This window comes from Felis catus, chromosome D3 (genome assembly GCF_018350175.1).
Source record: "Felis catus isolate Fca126 chromosome D3, F.catus_Fca126_mat1.0, whole genome shotgun sequence".
Classification (NCBI taxonomy): Eukaryota; Metazoa; Chordata; class Mammalia; order Carnivora; family Felidae; genus Felis; species Felis catus.
The window spans coordinates 18,254,731-18,272,763 of NC_058379.1; the positions used below are offsets into that span (position 1 = coordinate 18,254,731).

At 53.4% G+C, this 18,033-nt stretch overlaps 1 protein-coding gene across 7 annotated transcripts in view; it reads left to right on the forward strand.

The window, feature by feature from the left end:
• ACACB (acetyl-CoA carboxylase beta) overlaps positions 1–16,406 on the forward strand; it is a 110,226-nt gene extending 93,820 nt beyond the window's left edge. For 4 of the 7 annotated variants that reach the window (XM_003994858.6, XM_006938649.5, XM_006938650.5 and 1 more), the window contains 14 exons: positions 145–242; positions 1,340–1,460; positions 3,305–3,415; positions 4,279–4,422; positions 5,270–5,390; positions 6,776–6,872; positions 8,445–8,541; positions 9,092–9,227; positions 10,064–10,241; positions 11,814–11,926; positions 12,887–13,041; positions 13,664–13,834; positions 13,944–14,080; positions 14,720–16,406. In XM_003994858.6, the coding sequence (XP_003994907.3) occupies positions 145–242; positions 1,340–1,460; positions 3,305–3,415; positions 4,279–4,422; positions 5,270–5,390; positions 6,776–6,872; positions 8,445–8,541; positions 9,092–9,227; positions 10,064–10,241; positions 11,814–11,926; positions 12,887–13,041; positions 13,664–13,834; positions 13,944–14,080; positions 14,720–14,846 (1,806 nt within the window). In that variant the 3' untranslated portion in view covers positions 14,847–16,406. The other 3 variants (XM_006938651.5, XM_019814654.3, XR_006588124.1) reach the window with 3 other exon arrangements.
• The last annotated feature ends 1,627 nt before the right edge of the window (positions 16,407–18,033 follow it).

Consider the following 18,033-nt stretch of genomic DNA (forward strand, 5'->3'; position numbering starts at 1 on the left):
AGACAGGTTAACTAGGCTGTTAACACATTGTTGACTCGTTATTAACCTCCGCCCCTATAGTGTTGTGGTTTTTTATAAAAAACATTGGCTGTCGAGTGCAGGGAGCTGAATTCACAGCCTCACTGGAGTATATATATTTTTAAGGGCTTTAAATACCTGTACCTGACGCCTCAAGACTACACCAGAATCAGCTCCCTAAACTCTGTCCGTTGTAAACACATCGAGGAAGAGGGAGAGTCCAGGTAAGTAATTTATCAGGTAGCTCCTTCATTTTGCCTCTGGTCGATTTCAGCTGCTAATGGGCAATCCCTCTCTTTGCCTCTGGGCTTGTGGGTGACGTTTTCAAATGGGGTGGTGGTGTTTGTACAGTGGGGACCCCTGAGCTTTCTGGACACCGACGACTTGGACGCCTGGGGAATTCTCCAGGGTGAGCCCTTCCTTGCCATCCCCAAACGAGTCACAGCTTTCATAAAAATAGTACCTCACGCAAGAAGAATTAGATGGGTTCCCCGGAGCTGCCAGCTCATGTTTGTGCCCAAATTAGCCAGACTGACACAGCAGCGATCTGGCAGGCTGGTAAGGTGTAGGCAAGGTGGGAGTCTGCTCCAGTGAGAAGGTTCAAGGCTACCAGCTACCAGCTATCTTTTCCAGGGAATTTTGCAGGTTTTGGTTTGGTTTGGTTTGGTTTGGTTTGGTTTGGTTTGTTTTAGTGAGGTTGACAAAATCAGAATTTCCCAGCTAGGTTTTCTGGAATGTTAGTTGGTGATATGTTGGGGGGGGGGGGGTAGTGTAGAAAAAGTTCCATAATCAAGTAAGTTGAGGAACGCTGGATTTAAAGGAGATCTAAAAAGCATCTTTACTGCAGACCTTCTCAGAACCTTTAACGGTTGCAGTGTCTTGTGAATCTTTAACAGGGGCTGGGCTGTATAGTGGCTTACACTTCTGTGGCCATAGAATCTCTTGACTGACTGGTTGGTTGATTGATTGATTGTGAACTAAGTGGCTTTCCCCATCTCTCTGTAGACCAAACGCTATTCTAGATGGTTTTTGGAGGTAGGCAGGGTGGGGGCAACATTTCATGAGGATAGCCTCCAAATAGGCAGACATCTTTGGTTGGAAGGGTGATAATCACTGATGCTGTACTTGCCCTTCTAGAAACTTCAGGACCAACTGTGAAGGTCCTAGACCTCTGCTTTCCTTTCACTCCTGGCTGCTTTGTCACCTTCTGTTCCCTCACCTTGCTCGTCCGTCCCTCCTGCCCTGGGTCCCGGGGAAGTGCGTCCGCCTTGAATTTCTCTGGGCTAGAGCTTGGTCTTGAATCCATGTTCGGTTCCTGAAGGTATGTCATCACGGATATCGTCGGGAAGGACCGTGGCCTGGGCGTGGAGAACCTCAAGGGCTCGGGCATGATTGCAGGGGAGTCCTCCCTAGCTTACGAAGAGATCGTCACCATCAGTATGGTGAGTCTCCTATTATACTTCCTTTTCCTTTTCGCCTTTCTCTTACGGAATCTTTGTAAGCGTCCGGGAAGTAAAGAGCCCCGTGCGTTCATCGTGCAGTTCCGGTGATTGTCAGCCAGCAGCTCGTCCTGTCCCCTCGGTCCCTCTGCTCTCCTGTTTAAGGATGTTTTAAAGCAAACCCCTGGCCCTGTCTTTCCATCTGTGGATGCTCCGATGCAGATCTTTACTAGATAAAGACCTTGCCCCGCCATGCTTTTTTACAAAATGACGGTACTGTTCTTACACCAACATCAACAGCAATTCTTTAATATCCTTGAAACCTGGTTCGGGGGTCAGTTTTAACAATTATCTCAAAATGTATCTTTTTATAGTTGTGTTTGAACCACAGTCCAATGTCTTCTTATTTAAAAGGTACTGAGTATTTAGAAGAACTTTTGTCGGGTTTTAATTGGTACTGAATGAATATCTCCCCCTTCCCTCCCTTGGCCTTTTCTTTTTTTTAAACTTTTTTTTTTTATTTTTTTTTTTTCAACGTTTATTTATTTTTGGGACAGAGAGAGACAGAGCATGAACGGGGGAGGGGCAGAGAGAGAGGGAGACACAGAATCGGAAACAGGCTCCAGGCTCTGAGCCATCAGCCCAGAGCCTGACGCGGGGCTCGAACTCACGGACCGCGAGATCGTGACCTGGCTGAAGTCGGACGCTTAACCGACTGCGCCACCCAGGCGCCCCTCCCTTGGCCTTTTCAAAAGTATTTGCTGTTTCTGGTAATACTACTCTTTCATGGTAGATTGTCGTTTAAGACCTTATCTTTACATTCGATGTTGGATCTTCAGTTTCCAGGGTGGAAAATGTGGCCATGAGTGTCTTCCTTAGCTAGTGTTCTGCATCTCATTTACATATATTTCATATATGTTTCAAAATCTATATATATTAATATCTACAAAAGATATGTATGTTTATATGTTCCAAAGTACATATTTTTATATGTATCATATATAATATCACTTATATCAATATGATATATATGATATATGTCATAATGTATATATATCATTATGATGGTGACATCATGATATATGACATATGACATGATATGACATATATAATATATAATTACATGATAACACATATCACACATATATATATAATGATATAACATTTATATACATTATGACATATCACATATCATATAATTATGATGATGTAACATATAATTATATGTGACATATATCGTATATATAATTATATATGATGACATATATATGTGTGTATTTATCTCTATATATGTATATATAGATAGATATAGATAGATAGCTATATAGATATATATAATTTTGAAAAAGTTTACGACTGACTCACCAGAAGTTACAAGCCAGTGTGGAGAGGTCCTCTGTCCCCCTCACCCAGCTTCCCCCAAGGCAGTATCCTACATAATACATTATCGAACCCGGGACATTGACATTGGCACAACACTCTTACCTTGGTATAGACCTTAGTCAGAGATCACCAGTTTTGCACGCACTCCCAGATGCCCTGTGGCTGTGTGAGAGGCTACCATGGCTCAGAAGAACTACATATAAGCTATGCCTTGTGTGAAGCAACAACCAGAACATTCTGTGTCTGCTGTCTATCCTCACAGCACTCTTCTTTATTAACCACATTCTTTCTGGAAGTCAAGGTTAGGTGAGCCCAAAGAAGTGGCCTGTGCCTGTGCCATTTGGTCACCAGCCAGGCCGCCAGTGGCCAAATCGTACCCTCCACGTGTGCCCAGTGGGTTCCTGGGCTTTCCCGCCCCGGGCCACACCTGCCTCCGGAATTCCAAAGGGCTGCTGTCTCCACAGGTGACCTGCCGAGCCCTTGGGATCGGGGCCTACTTGGTGAGGCTGGGCCAGCGAGTGATCCAGGTGGAAAATTCGCACATCATCCTGACGGGAGCCAGCGCTCTCAACAAGGTGACCGAAAAGGAGACTGTAGGGGGCGGGCGTATGGGGCCAGGACTCATTTTAACATAACCACTGTCTCCCAATGGGGGACTTTTCTCAGTATGAAACCAGTGTCATTCCAACTGAGCTAGGAGCTGTTTTTCCAATTGGTACTCATCTGGGTCTCTCAGGAGCCAAAACAATTTTTTTCTAAGTGTTAGGCTCTTGTGCTAAAACTCTTGTGTGCTGACAGTTTAAATTTTAAAAAAAATTATTAAGGTGGCATTATATATTGTAGAAAATTGGAAAAAGACCACCCCCCAAAAAAGTAATTTTGCTCCTACTCAAATTTTGGTGTCTTTCCGTCCCATCTTCTGTCTCCATGACGCCTGGTGAGCGTGCGGTTTGGGATTCTGTTTTCACTGTATGAAAACATACCCCACGTTGCTGTAAAGCCTTGGTAAGATAATGTCTGATAAAATCCCACTGAAGTTCTGCAAGTCTGGTCCCGGAACCAGCAGCAGCATCACCCGGGAACTTGTTACGAATGCAGATTCCCAGGCCTCGGCGCCAACCTGCCGAATCAGAAATACCCTGTAGGGTTTCGCCTTGGAGAAGACCCAAGTAATCGGTTGGATCGCTGGTCCTCAAATTGGGCCGCGGAGTTCCAACTACCTAGAAGTTTAAGGAAAAAGTACTGATGCCTGGGTCCCAGCCTCAAAAGATTCTGCTGTAATTGGTCCGGATGCAGCCTGGGCATTGGGAGTTTTGAAAACTCCTGGGTGACTGTCACGGGCGGCCAGGGTTGAGGACCGCCGAGGGAGATGACTTCCGAGCAGGTGGAAGGGGCCTGAGCCGGGCGGGCCCTTGCTAACCTTGCCATGTCAAAGCAGGTCCTGGGCAGAGAGGTTTACACCTCCAACAACCAGCTGGGCGGCGTGCAGATCATGCATCACAACGGCGTCTCCCACGTCACTGTGCCAGACGACTTCGAGGGCGTGTACACCATCCTGGAGTGGCTGTCCTATATGCCAAAGGTCCAGTATCCTCCCCACTCTGCACCGTAGAGTCTGGAAGACTTTGTCATCAGGTTCACTTGCTGGGTGGTATGGGAGTTTGGGAACCAGGAAGTGCCACCCTTGTGGCTGGGCTTAATTTTTCTTCAATCCTCCCTCCTTCCCTCTCGGACACCCAGCTCTGTCTAGCTGTTCTTTGCTTAAAAAAAAAAAAAAATGCCACTGGGGCACCCGGGTGGCTCAGTTGGTTAAGCATCTGACTTCGGCTCATGGTCGTGATCTCACGGTTCGTGAGTTGGAGCCCCGCGTTGGGCTCTGTGCTGACAGCTCGGAGCCCAGAGCCTGCTTCGGATTCTGTGTCTCCCTCTCTCTCTGCCCCTCCCCTGCTCGCATTCTGCCTCTCTCTCAAAACTAAGTAAACATGAAAAGAAAATTTTAATGCCATTGTAAGATGCTATGTGCTGATCCTTTATAAAGGGGTGGCCTTGCGTCTCATCAAAAGAGGTAACACTGAACAATAGAGAACCCTGAAGCTTTGCAGTCGGGCTGGATCCGATTCCCGGCTTCCTCATCGCTAGCAGTGAGACCTTGGGACAGTCTGTGCATCTTCCTGGGCCTCAGTTTCCTCATCTGTGAAATGGGAATAACAATAGCACCTACCCTAGGGAGCTCCCTTGGTGATTCAGTACGATGGTGTTGAGAACCTGCACCTTGGCAGGCCCTCACCAAACGCCACTCATGCTGGCGATGACTGGCTAATTCGGGGAGGGTTCTGCTGGGCAGGCAGGCATGATCATGGTCGGAGGAGAGAAGCATATCACAGGCATGGCTGACCGGCACAGAAGACTGAGGCCGTTTTCTCTTCTAGGATAATCGCAGTCCAGTCCCCATCACCACACCCTCGGACCCCATTGACCGAGAAATTGAATTCTTCCCGTCCAGGGCTCCCTACGACCCCCGGTGGCTGCTTGCAGGACGGCCTCACCCAAGTGAGTCCCTAAGTGCTTTGCCGGAGACCTGGCTCTTGGGTTTCTTTTCTGAAAAGAAGGCGTGAAGGGGCCCTCTGGTAGAAGCCCCGATCCTCCCTTGGTCACACATCCCGGAGGGGGACACCTGAGATCAAACGCAGAGGGAGTGGAGGCTGGGGGTGGGGGGCACTTTTCTCTATACTTTTCCTAAGTCGTTAATAAAGAAGCGGTGGGCACAGGCTCTGGGTCCTCGGGCTGGCAGATGCAGGGAAAGTGCAGCAGGGGGCCTGGCCTCCCTCCGAGCTGCCCCGTGGTTACATAGGAAAATGCAGACATCAGGGTTTCAAAGACAAGACTACACCCCCCCACCCCCTCTCAAAGGGGCAAGCAGGTATTTGATTACCTCCTGAGCAAGCAGAACACCCCAGGGAAGCTGAGCTAACTCCGTTACCATGATCCCGAGTCTGGAATTTCAGATGCCGCTGCCTTCAGGGATCCGCCTGCCCGGCCGGCTGCGTGGTGCAGGAGGGGTGCCCGTCAGGGGCGCGCCGGGCGCTGCCGGCTCAGGACACCCCGCGGCTCTCTTGCCCCTCTTGTGCCTGTCTCGAGCTTTCCTCCCCGTGAGCTCTGAGGGGGATGGCTTTATCGTGACTAAAAAACTATCCACCTTGTTTCTGACCATTTTCCCCATCTAGTCAGGCCGGCCCTCGGGCAGACACGGGAGTTGGGCTGCTTTGTTTCCAGGTGCCCAGCCTCCCTCGCTGGCGGCTTGTGACCCTCGCGTCACCCGGCTCCTTTCTCCTTGGCCAAACCGGAGTCACGGACACCAGGGCGCCAGTGCTTCCTTTAAAGGCACGGCTGCAATTGGCATCATCATATTCTGTCCCCTCCCCCTCCCCAAGTCATCTCCCTTCCCCTCCTCCCCCGCCCCTCCCCGACTCCCCTCTTCTCTCCCTCTCCCTCTGTCTGTCTGTCTCTCTCTCTGAAATTGAAGATGCCCCCCAGTTAACATTTAGATGTTATTAAGCTACTGCCGGCACATTGAGGATGAGGTTTCCCGGGCAGGTGGTCCCTTCCCCAAATCCCACCTTCTGAAGGGGCCCTGTCAGCTCTCTTTGCCTCCTGGGCTGATCCTTGTCCGTGCATTTGGCATTGGCAGGAGCTGATACGGTTGGATGTTCCAAATGGGCTGAATTCCTGCCTTGGGGTATTTTCCGCAACTGTGTTTTTGGAGGGTTTTGTTTTGCTTTGCTTTGCTTTCTTTTAATGGGGTCGGGGTCTGTGTGGTTTTCCGGAGAAACAGGTGTCTGGGCTGTGAAGGTCAGGTTGTCTGCCCCACCAGGCAGACCATGGGGACCCTCATCAACCCAGCCCCTTGGCCTGGGCCTCTGCCCTTCTGCCCACAGCTCTGAAGGGATCCTGGCAGAGTGGATTCTTTGACCACGGCAGTTTCAAGGAAATCATGGCACCTTGGGCCCAGACGGTGGTGACAGGAAGAGCGAGGTAACCCTCGGAACGGGGCAGCCTGCACTCGCCTGGCCTCACCAGGCACTGGGACTCCCAGGCACTAGCCATGGGTCCTTTCCTCCTGGGTGACCCCCAAGAACACTTTCCTTTTGGCCTCAGGGCTTTCCGAAAGGAAAACCAATTTGGGGGGATGGTTTTCTGGATGCTGAACTGCTTCATAAAGTCTGGATTTTTCTGTGGCCTTAGGAAAGGCCATCTCAGCCATCTGCTTGCTGGGGGCCAGAGTCTGCCCCTTTGGGAATCAGAAGACAGCGCTGGGTGCTCCCACCAGAAAACCACACAGACACTCAAAACTATGAGGTCTGTTCCATGAGGGCCACGATCAGGAGCCCTCTTGTCTACGCAGAGCTGGTGGACGGCTCAATCGCTTGGATGCTTTCAGAGCTGAGCAGCTCACCCCTCAGTGGTGCAGCCGTCATCATTTTAGACATGTCTGGCCACCTGCGGGATCCTCTCCGTATAATTGACCCTTATAATTATCCTTATAAGTTAGCATTCAGATCGTGGCACGAGGTAGTTGTTCCAAGTCCAGGCTCTGGAGTCAGATCTAAGGTCCTTCACTTTCTCTGGGCCTTTACGGCCTCATCTGCAAGACGGGGATGATAATCCTGCCCCCAGAGGACTGCTGTGAGGACATGTGTCAAGCTCTTAAAACACCCTAAGTGCTCCGTCAGTGCCAGCGGCTGTTATTCCTGTCCTTGTTGGTGCTGTTATTTCTCTCCCGGGCAATAAATAAGTATTAAAATACTAAATGTTAAGCCTAGTACTAACAGCTCATCCCTCCCCCCTAAGTGTTTTATTTTTTAAGACCTGCGTTGAGATCTCCCTCTTCTACGTGGAAACCCTTCCTTTAATTAAAGACGTTCTCTCCACCTGCCTCGTAGACACGAGTGACCCAGGGATGCACCTGGCTCAGGCCTGGCTGGTAGCAGGCGGGTGACAGTTACTAATGTCATGGAATCCTCTGAGCCGCAGCTCCTTCAGGTTCCACATCCGCCACCCCTTTGAAAGCACGCCGCGGTGCCTAGACCCGCCCCGTCCCGCGCGGTGGCTGCTGGCCGCGTGCAGCAATTCAAATCTCGGTGACTTGAGAGAGGAAGGTGTATTCCGTTCCCCGGTTGCCCTTGGCACGTTTCAGGTGCTGAGCATCCGCCCGAGGTAGCATGTCACGGCTGCTGTTCTGGATGGGCCAGGGGGCACACAGCGTCCCAGAAAGTTCTAGTGGAGAGCGCCGCTCCTGCACTGGCCTCACCCTCCCCGTCACCGCGATGGCTGCTGCCCCAAGAAGGGCGCCGATGGCACCTTTCCAGCCCGCCGGCTGGCGAGGAGGCTCTTACCGCTTTGGAACGGCTTCTTTGCCTTCCAGTAAAATAACTCGCCAGAGTAAAAGCTGTGCACGCTTCTGCACGCGTGCCCGCGTCCCAGCCTTTAGTGCCCAGGTACCCAGGATGCCCACAGAATGTCAGCCGGGGCTGGGCGGACCCGTCTACCCCCGGATCCAAGGGGGCTGCCGCCCAGCTCCCCGCTCGCCCCTGCTCCACCTCACAGGCTAGGGGGGATCCCTGTTGGAGTGATCGCCGTGGAGACGCGGACCGTGGAGGTGGTAGTGCCTGCAGACCCTGCCAACCTGGATTCCGAGGCCAAGGTCAGAGGGCTGGGAATTTGGGACTGTGGTTTCAGCTGGCTCAGCCAGCCGGAGTGGATCCTGGGCGGTCACACGCCTGCCCTTCCAGCCTCAGGGGAGTCCTTGGCCCCAGGGGCGCCCGTCTCCAGCACTGTCTCTGCGGGATGCATAAATGTCCTACGCTGTCTTTCTTCTTCAGGGGGGTGACAGGTCCCTGGGAATCCCTCCTGCCCTCTGCGCCTGTCCCTGTCCCTGTCACTGACTCTAGCTGGGCCATGGCACATATGGGAGGAGCTCAGGAGTCAGAGGGTGGGTCCTAGGACTCGATATGGCCTGGACTGGCTTGGCACCCCTTTGAGCCTGTAAATGAGGCAGAAGGAACCTCCCTGGGCTGCAGAAGCAGGGCCCCCAGCAGGTGAGCTTCGGGCCCTCCCTGTGAGCCCTGGCTCTGGTGTGGGTGCCAACGCAGATCAGATTGCCTGCCCTCTAGGGTATGGCTCAGAAGACTGTCCCCGTGTCCCCTCGCTGGTCTTGCACAGAGGAGTCTGATCCAGGCCACCCTGTGTTCCAGATAATCCAGCAGGCGGGCCAGGTGTGGTTCCCAGACTCAGCCTACAAGACGGCCCAGGCCATCAGCGATTTCAACCGAGAGGGATTGCCCCTGATAGTCTTTGCCAACTGGAGGGGGTTCTCCGGTGGCATGAAAGGTAAAGCCACCTCTCCTGTGGGTGTCCCAAAGCTGCGGGGTCAGCACCCAGGACAGGGAAACCCCCTCCAGGTGGCGCTGTCACGTCGTCATCTTAGCCGAGCCCCCCTACAGCCTCCAAGGATGGGAGCAGTTCAGGGAACATCCACCCATTTCACAGATGAGGAACTGAGGGCTCCCAGTGTGACTAGCCAGAGGTCACCCTGTGAGGGGCAGGGCAGGGTGGGCGACCCCGGGAACTTTCCTTCCTGTGAAGGGGCTAAGAGTAAGACCAACCTGAGAGAGGTCTGAAGTGAGGGTTTGATATGAGCTGATCACGGGTGCATGGTGTTAGCTCCTGGCATGATGATGGTTAATTTTATTATTGCAGCCTAACCACATAAGGTGCCTGGTACTCGGAGAGCCTCGTCTTGGTGGAAAATAACGACCACGCTGTCTGTGGGCAGGAGGGAAGGATCTGTGCTATTGCTGGATAGATAGGGTTCCGTGTGCTAGGAATGGCAGGACAGGGCGGGGGGCAGTCACCGGTGAGGGCATCCCGGAGTCAGAGCTGGAAGGAAGGGACCCTTGAGATTGCCCTATGCTTCCTTTTACAGATGGAGGCACTGAGAGGCCCCAGTGTGAGGGAGGGGAGAGTGGCCTGGCCAAGGTGACACGGACAGTAAGGGTGCAGTCTGTACCTGGCCTCCTCTACTGCCCTTTCCATGGTGCCGCGAAGCATCCCGGCTGAACACGCTTTCTCAGGCTCCCCAGGACGGCGACGGCTGGGGGCTTGGCGTGTGGCAGGTGCTGGGGCCTGAAGCCTCCTCACCGGGCAACTAACTGCTTTGCTTTCAGACATGTACGACCAGGTGCTAAAGTTTGGAGCCTACATCGTGGACAGCCTCAGGCAGTACAAACAGCCCGTCCTGATCTATATCCCACCCCACGGGGAACTCCGGGGGGGCTCCTGGGTGGTCGTGGACTCCTCCATCAACCCCCTGTACATAGAAACGTACGCAGACAAGGAGAGCAGGTGGGTGTGTGACCCTCAGCCTCGTTTCCCTTCACCCCCCAGCCCCGAGGCCCCATCATCTTTGAGCCACTGGCCAGGAATTGCCAGGGCATTCTGAGGTTCTGAAGGATGGAGAGGCTCCAATTTTACCAGTCCGAAACTAGCATCCAGTGCACAGGTGGATTTTATCAGGAGAGTTCATGGCACCTGAGCTTCCTGGCAGCCAGGATAAAAAGGGAAACATAACCAGTCCTCTAGTTCTCCCTGGGCTCTGAGTCTCTGCCCAAGCTGTGAGTTCCTGGAGGGGCTGTGCTTTATTCAGTTTTATAGGCCAGGGCCTCGCACAATGCCTGACCGCTAGCAGGTGGTTGGGAAATCCTGGCTGAACAAATGACTGACAGATACTTGCCTGAGAGGTTACTGGTTCGTCGGGAGAGAGAAACCTGTGGCACTTTGTTAAGGAGGAATTCATTCATTCCAGGAACGTTTACAGAAAGGATAATGACAGTGGTACTTGCTACATGGTGCTTGAGTAACTTTAAAGTGAAGACTCTAAGTTGGGGCGCCTGGGGTGCTCAGTCGGTTGGGCGTCCGACTTTGGCTCAGGTCATGATCTTGCAGTTCATGAGTTCGAGCCCCGCATCGGGCTCTGTGCTGACAGCTCAGAGCCCGGAGCCTGCTTCGGATTCTGTGTCTCCCTTGCTCTCTGCCCCTCCTCCACTCACGCTCTGTCCCTCAAAACTGAATAAATGTTAAAAAAATTAAAAAAAAAAAAAAGGAAGACTCTAAGCTGCATGCTGTGTAGGATGTCAAGACCTCAGGAGTAGTTTTGCCCCAAATATAGGCATCCTCTTCCCATGTCTGTTACCCATTCATTCATTCAGTGACTATTTATTGAGTACCTACTATGTACCAGACATCATGGTAGATATTGTGATATGGTGCACATGAGCGACACCTGTCCCGCCTTCAGTGCACCTAGACCATCACGGGGGGCTGTTGAGGTCCGCCCTCCAGGATGACTCGGGACATGAGCAGCCTCAAGTGGGGTCATCATTACCTTTTCACTCTGGCCACCAGGAAGCTCAGAGCTACATCAAGTATTTCTTGGGGCTTCCAAACTATCAAAAGAGGATGAAGGGGGCAGTGTGGGGGGTGAGTGAGAGGGCCAGCTCATACTGAACCGTGTTGAGTTCTTCATTGTGCCTTTGTGAGCTTGGAGGAGATCAGAAACAGTACCCTGGCCCGAGGAGAGCAGAGATTAGGAAAGTCCCAAAGGGCTGTAGCTGAAGAGCAGGAGGGCTATGCTGTTCTGGAGAAGAGGCCTATGCTCTCAGGGCCGAAAGGGCATTCCAGAGTTCAGAAAACGTGATTTTAAGAAGTTGGCTCAGCCCCTGTATATTTTATGGATATAGAAGCAGATGACTGGAGAGTCCCCTCTGACTTGCCCAAGGTCACAGAGTGAGTCTGTGAAAGATCTAAGAACTCACACCCGGATTTCCTGGCTCTCCTGTCTCCACCCCCATGTCTCCTGGCTGTAGTTTGTTGGGGGGACATCTCCTACACTTCTACCCCTTCCTCTTCTTTTTTCAGGGCGAGCATTCTGGAGCCGGAGGGAACAGTGGAGATTAAGTTCCGAAAGAAAGATCTGATAAAGACCATGAGGAGGATCGACCCAGTTTATAAGAAGCTCGTGGAACAGCTAGGTGAGAGGGGTGGAAACGCCTCAGGTCTCAGCGGGCAAGAGAGACCCAGCCCGCTCCCCTCCCGGGGGGTTCTAGTCTGGTGAAAACAAAGTGCCAGCATACCAAAAGACAGCTCCAAAAATCGGGGGATGTGTTAAACATGTTCATATAGCAAAAATCAGCCCTTTACCATCAAAAAGTATGTTTAATGCCTTAGTGTATTTATTTCTGAACACACATAAAATATAACAATGGAAGTATCTGGGGCCAGTGAGGACGATGAGAATTTACACAGCAAAATGTCCCTTTAGAATTTTCCATCAGACCTGAAGTATGTTACCAATTTTGTCTGAGTGATAGTTTTGTTTCACTTGTAGCCTTAGATGTAATTCTCTTTAAAAGTCCATATTGGGTGACAGTGCCTTTATAACTGTGCCCTTCACAAGATTTATTAGAGTTTGTGTGTGTGTGTGTGTGTGTGTATGTGTGTGTGTAATTTCTTTGGTTTCGTGTCAGGGTAAATGCTGATCTCTTGAATGAGTTGGGAGGTGTTCCCTCCTGTCTTCTGAGTCGGAATTGGCATTATGTCTTTAAATCTTTGATAGGAGGTTTCTGGCTACAAATTCATCTTTATTATATGTAGGACTATTCAGGGGATCTGTTTCCTCTTGGCAGAGCTTCCATAGTTTGTATATTTCAAGGAATTTGTCCATTTCATCTAAGGTGTGAAATTGGCCCAGCGTTGTTCATAATATCCCCTTAATTGTATTTTGCAATATGTGTGGAAAATAGTAAGTGATTGTAGCCCGTGAGCACAGTGGTTCTTCCCGAGAAGGGGGCACATTTAGAGTTGCACGCTGAATGCGGTCTCGCCATGGTAAGCACACTTCTGAGACCGTGCGAGCAGCTTGGTTTGGGGGCAGCTTCCGAATCAGAGCGCAGGCCTGTCCTGCAAACCCTGGTTTGTGCCCTTGCCCACAGGAGTGTCCGAGCTCGCCGATAAGGACCGCAAGGACCTGGAGGGCCAGCTGAAGGCCCGGGAGGACCTGCTCCTGCCCATCTACCACCAGGTGGCGGTGCTGTTCGCTGACCTCCACGACAGGGCCTACGGCATGCTGGAGAAGGGTGTCGTCTCTGTAAGAGCCTGCAGCTGTGGGAGCCCCACATGAATGCCCCATCCTAAGGTCACCTGGTTTCCAACTGGAGCAGATCTGGGCTCGAAAGCTACATGTTAGAAACACTTGGGGAGCAATAAAAAAAAAATCCCAGTGCCCAGGTGGCTCTTCGGACCAATTAAATCAGAGTATCAGGGGGTGGGAGCCCCGTATAAGTATGGCTGCAAATCCCCAAGCGATTCCAACAGGCAGCAAGGTTTGGGAACCACCAGTCTGACCTCCATGGGTGTCTCTAACCACGGGCCAGACTTGGGAAGGATTGTTCCCGCCCAGCACTGGCCTTCACCAGCCCCACCCCATCGCTCGGCCCCTAAGAAGATACCCTACACTCACCTACCACCCCTGTGTGTGGGGCTCCCTCCCAGCCAGCCTAAGCCTCTCCGTGCCTCTGGGAAGCCCGAGTAGAGTCCCGGTGAAATCTTGGCCCCGCCAACCCCCCGGCCCCGAGCCTCAGCTGCCCCGCCTGTAAAACAGGAATGATCACAGAGCTTGCACCTAGCCCAGGGCCCCGCCCTGGGCAGCACCCTGCATCTCTGCCCGCCCCTGCCCCTTCGGAGGGCTCAGGCCTGGGGCTTGTCCGCAGGACATCGTGGAGTGGAAGACCTCACGCGCCTTCCTGTACTGGCGTCTGCGCCGCCTCCTGCTGGAGGACCAGGTCAAGCAGGAGATACTGCAGGCCAGCAGTGAGCTGAGCCACGTGCACATCCAGTCCATGCTGCGTCGGTGGTTCGTGGAGACGGAGGGGGCCGTCAAGGTGGGCCTGGGCGGAGACAGGACGGGTGGGTGGGTGGGTCGGTGCGTGCCTCCCGGGGCCAGCCTGGTCAGGGGTCCCTCTCTGAGGCTGCCTGTCCCCTTCCCCCCAGGCCTACCTGTGGGATAACAACCAGATGGTGGTAAAGTGGCTGGAACAGCACTGGCAGGGCGGGGGCGGCCTGCGTTCCACCATCCGCGAGAACATCAAGTGTTTGAAGCGCGACTCCGTCCTCAAGGCCATCAGACGGTAAGTGGCCGCCCTGCCCACCCGCCCATGCCTCGGACTTCTTGGCGAGCGCCGGATTTACCGCCAGCCGCCTGACCCCAGAGTGCCAGCTTGACTCCACGATGCTGCATGGTCCCCGGGCCTACGGCTCAGCCTTGCGTGCGAGGTCCACGGCTCGGGGGCTGTATTCCTTGCTGGAATATAGAGGACAGCTGGTCCAAGGTCACGGCTAGAGCGCATCTGGGAGAGCCCACGTTCTTAACTGCTAGGCCGTAGGTACCAGCCTTTCCAAAGGATTTGCTCACCCCATTCCCATGGGGTCCCCTGTGAGATGGGTCGTCGATCATGTGGGACCCCATTTAGGGAATGAAGCTGAAATTCAGGGGAAATACCGGGTCTCCAGTCACACAGCTAGTGACTGACAGGGTCCACTGTCCTTCCAAGTGTTCTGACCCCCAGAATTCCCTCCTGCCGTATAGGGCCACACCCCGCCCCCCTCCTGCCACGGTGACCACGGCACAAAGAGACTTGGGAGCCCTGGGTTGTCACCCACCCAGGAACATGGCATGGCCCTGCACAGGAATTCTTAGCGACCGCCCTAGGACCCCCTGACCTAAGTGGCAGGAATGACCCCTGCCCTTTTCTCCCCTCCCCCTGCAGCCTGGTTCAAGAGAACCCTGACGTGGCCGTGGACTGCATCGTGTACCTGAGCCAGCACATTAGCTCAGCAGAGCGGGCCGAAGTCATTCACCTCCTGTCCACCATGGACAGCCCAGCCTCCACCTGACCCCGGCCCACCCGGCCGCTTTCAGGACCACGGGCAAAAGAAACCACGCTGACCCGCCTACCGCAGGCCTCATCAGGACCTTGGGGGTTTGGTTTTTAAAAAGAAAAGATCAAAAAAAAACCCCTCAAAACCCCAAAACCCCCCAAACCCTAGGCATCTCTGCAGGGCTGCTGGCCTCCCACTCACTCCTGTCTCAATAAAAAGCTCAGGAGAGCCCCTTCCGAGCAGAAATAGCTTCCTCTCCATCACTGGGAAGTTGGCTCTGGTGTCTCTTGAGACATCTTTTTTTTTTTTTTTTTGCTGCATCCCTGAATCACGTTGAACCCAAACCCCCCAGTTTCCTTTTGCTTTCCAGTGCCTGGTGTGCGGGCCCCAGGTGTTCTCTTGGGCTCGTTTTATATCAGATCACAGAATCTCTGTATTTTTCTACTCTGAGACCAACTCCTGATTGTAAGCGTCTTACATGGTTCGGCAGAGTAAGTAGGCCGAGGAAGGAAGCGCAGAAACAGCCTGGTTTTTGTCATGATGCTTATTCCGGAAACTGTCAAGTCACCTGGGAAAGGGCATGAATGGTTTTTTAAGAGAATAAAACGGTAGGTCGTTCCCCACGTGGCCCCTAGAGGGGCGCCAGGAACGTCTCGCTGGTAAGGCCGTGCTGATTCTGTTTTCAAAAGAGGGAAAGCAAATGGGCAGAACTGTTTGGCCGCACATTTCAGGACCTTTGAAGACAGCTTCCGTGTGGCTCCCAGCCCTCCCAGCCGGCCCCTTCCCTGGGAGGAGGACAAGGACGGCCCCCCGGTCCCCTGCGTGCAGCCTTGTGGCTGGGTTGGGAACACGAAGGCAGAAGGCAGACGGTCACCGGGCTCATGAGTGTCACTGCGGGGATTGCCGCTACTCACCTCGAAGGCCCCCTCTGCCGGCACCCCCTCACCTGGTGCCTTGATGTCTGTGCAGGGATCTGGCCCCAAGGGGCAGAGCTCTTGGTTTGCAAGGACTGGACCAGGAGGGCCACACCAATTTGCTCAGGGAGGCCCCTGCGACCTGCCCTCCAGCACTGGGTTCTGGAGGCCGCAGGGCATCGGGGGCCTGCTATCCTCCCGGCCCCGTCCATCAGTTCTTGGGTGCCGGTGATGGGGGCAGTTGCCCCCCCCCCCCCCCCCCCCCCCACTGCTGGGATGGGAAGTTTGTCTGAGGAACTTTGCCGGTTCAGAGACCGACGAGGCTGCCCAGGGAAGCCCCCCACCAGCCCGGATGCTTCCACTGCCTGAGTGGTAAAAAAAAAAACAGAGTTTGGCCATCAGCCAGTGACGGACCTGGCACATGAAGGGGTCACGGGGGCAGTGAGGGATGGGAGAAAGAGGAATTACCTGTTGTCCCATCCTGGGGCCGATTCGGGGAGGGCGTGGGACTCCACGCTGACTCGGGAACTGAATGTTTCCGTGTGCGGGAGGCTCCCTTGGTTTTGGAGGGAAAGGCAGGTCCATAAGGAGCTGCTCCCCAGGTGCAGTGGGTGGGGGATCCCGCCAGGAGATGTGTGGAATAAAGTGTTTTTTAAAGGAAGCACTTTGGCCTTGACTTATTACCTGGACCAGAAGAGGCAGGCCGCCTGCCTGGGTGATTGCCCTGGAGCTCACCGGCCTGCCCCATTGGCCGAGATCTTGCGCAAGCCCCCATCCCAGGAAGACAAAGCTCTGACAAGAGTTTGTCTCCCAGAAGTCAGACAGTTTGTGACAGTTTGTATCCCGGAAGTCACAGGCGGACTTGGTCTTTTCAGCTTGATTTCAAAAATGGCCGCGTGCTGCTGTCTGCCAGCTGATGGGGCGGAGTTCACATTGGCAATCAGCTGCTAGTACTTTCCCTGCTTCCGGGGACTCAGTGCAGCCCCCTCCAGGGAAGAGGGGAGGGACTGTGCCACTGAGTGTGGCCAGAGGCCTCGGTGGGCAGCTCGGGTCCAAACTGGATGCTCAGGGTGGTGACCTCATCCCATGTGACCCTCGAGAGCCTCTCAAGTGCATGCTACACTCTCTCCTCACTTTTATAGGCAAGAAAACTCCAGCTTAGAGAGAAGAGACGTGCCCAAGTTCACACAGCTGGTGAGGTGGGGGCCAGGCACCCAGGCTGACCCAGACCCGATCTTGCGAGGCCTTTTGCTGTCCCGTGAATCCTGAACCTTTGCAAAGGCTACGTCCTGGCACATGAGGGCACCATCTACACCAGCCCCCCGCCTCACCCCAGCTGATCCAACCAACGTCCTCATTCGGATCCCCATCAAGACCCTGGCCCCTCCAGGGCCAGGCCTCGGCTGGGGACAAGCTACCCTCTCCCTTCACTGGAGTCTCTCCCTCCCTGGATCAGTAGATTCTGGAGCACCACGCACCCCCCCCCAAACCACTTGAAGGAACCCCATGTCCTTGGACATACAGCTTGTCCACATCACGAAAGCGGGGTGCTACCAAACTGGCACCCATCCCAACCTCTGCCTCTTGCTTTGCCTCCCCCACCTCATTCTCCAAATCCAAAAGTCAGTTGGCCTTTTAACCCAAGGTCACTTTCCCCTGACACTTTATCATGAAAAATTTCCAAACACCAACAGGTCAACTTCGCTGTGGCCGACGCACAGCCATTCAGTGCTGGCTGCTATCACGGTCCTTTTCCTGTGTTTGTCCTGGCCCATCCATCTATCCGCCCCTCTCTCAACCTGTCAACCCATTCTCTTATTTGGACACATTTCAGAGTAAATGGCAGACATCTGTATACTTCTCTAGGGGGATATTTGTGTGTCCAAACACAGGGTTTTTTTTGTTGTTTTGTTTTACCTTTAAATCATGTCCTGAGCTCCTTTGCAGCCGAGAGTAGAGAGTTGAGAACAGAGCTGTGTTGAGGTGAGGTGGCCCATCGTGTGGCTGGTAAGGGGATCTCCAGCCTCACGGTGCCCGGTTCTGTCTGTGCCGAGCGTATCTTCGTCAACTATTGATTGAGCACGTACTATGTGTCACACACTGTGTGAGGGGGCACAGGCGTGAGCAAGACAGCCCACTCCTACCCTCGGGAGCTGTTTTTCAGGGTCCCCAAAGCTGGAAATTGTGAAGGGTTAACCGTAGAGGATATTCATGGCCACAACTCGTCAAATGCCCAGGGTCTGTTGTCATTTGTTGTCCTATTTCTTTCGGAGATGGGTCCACCCTTC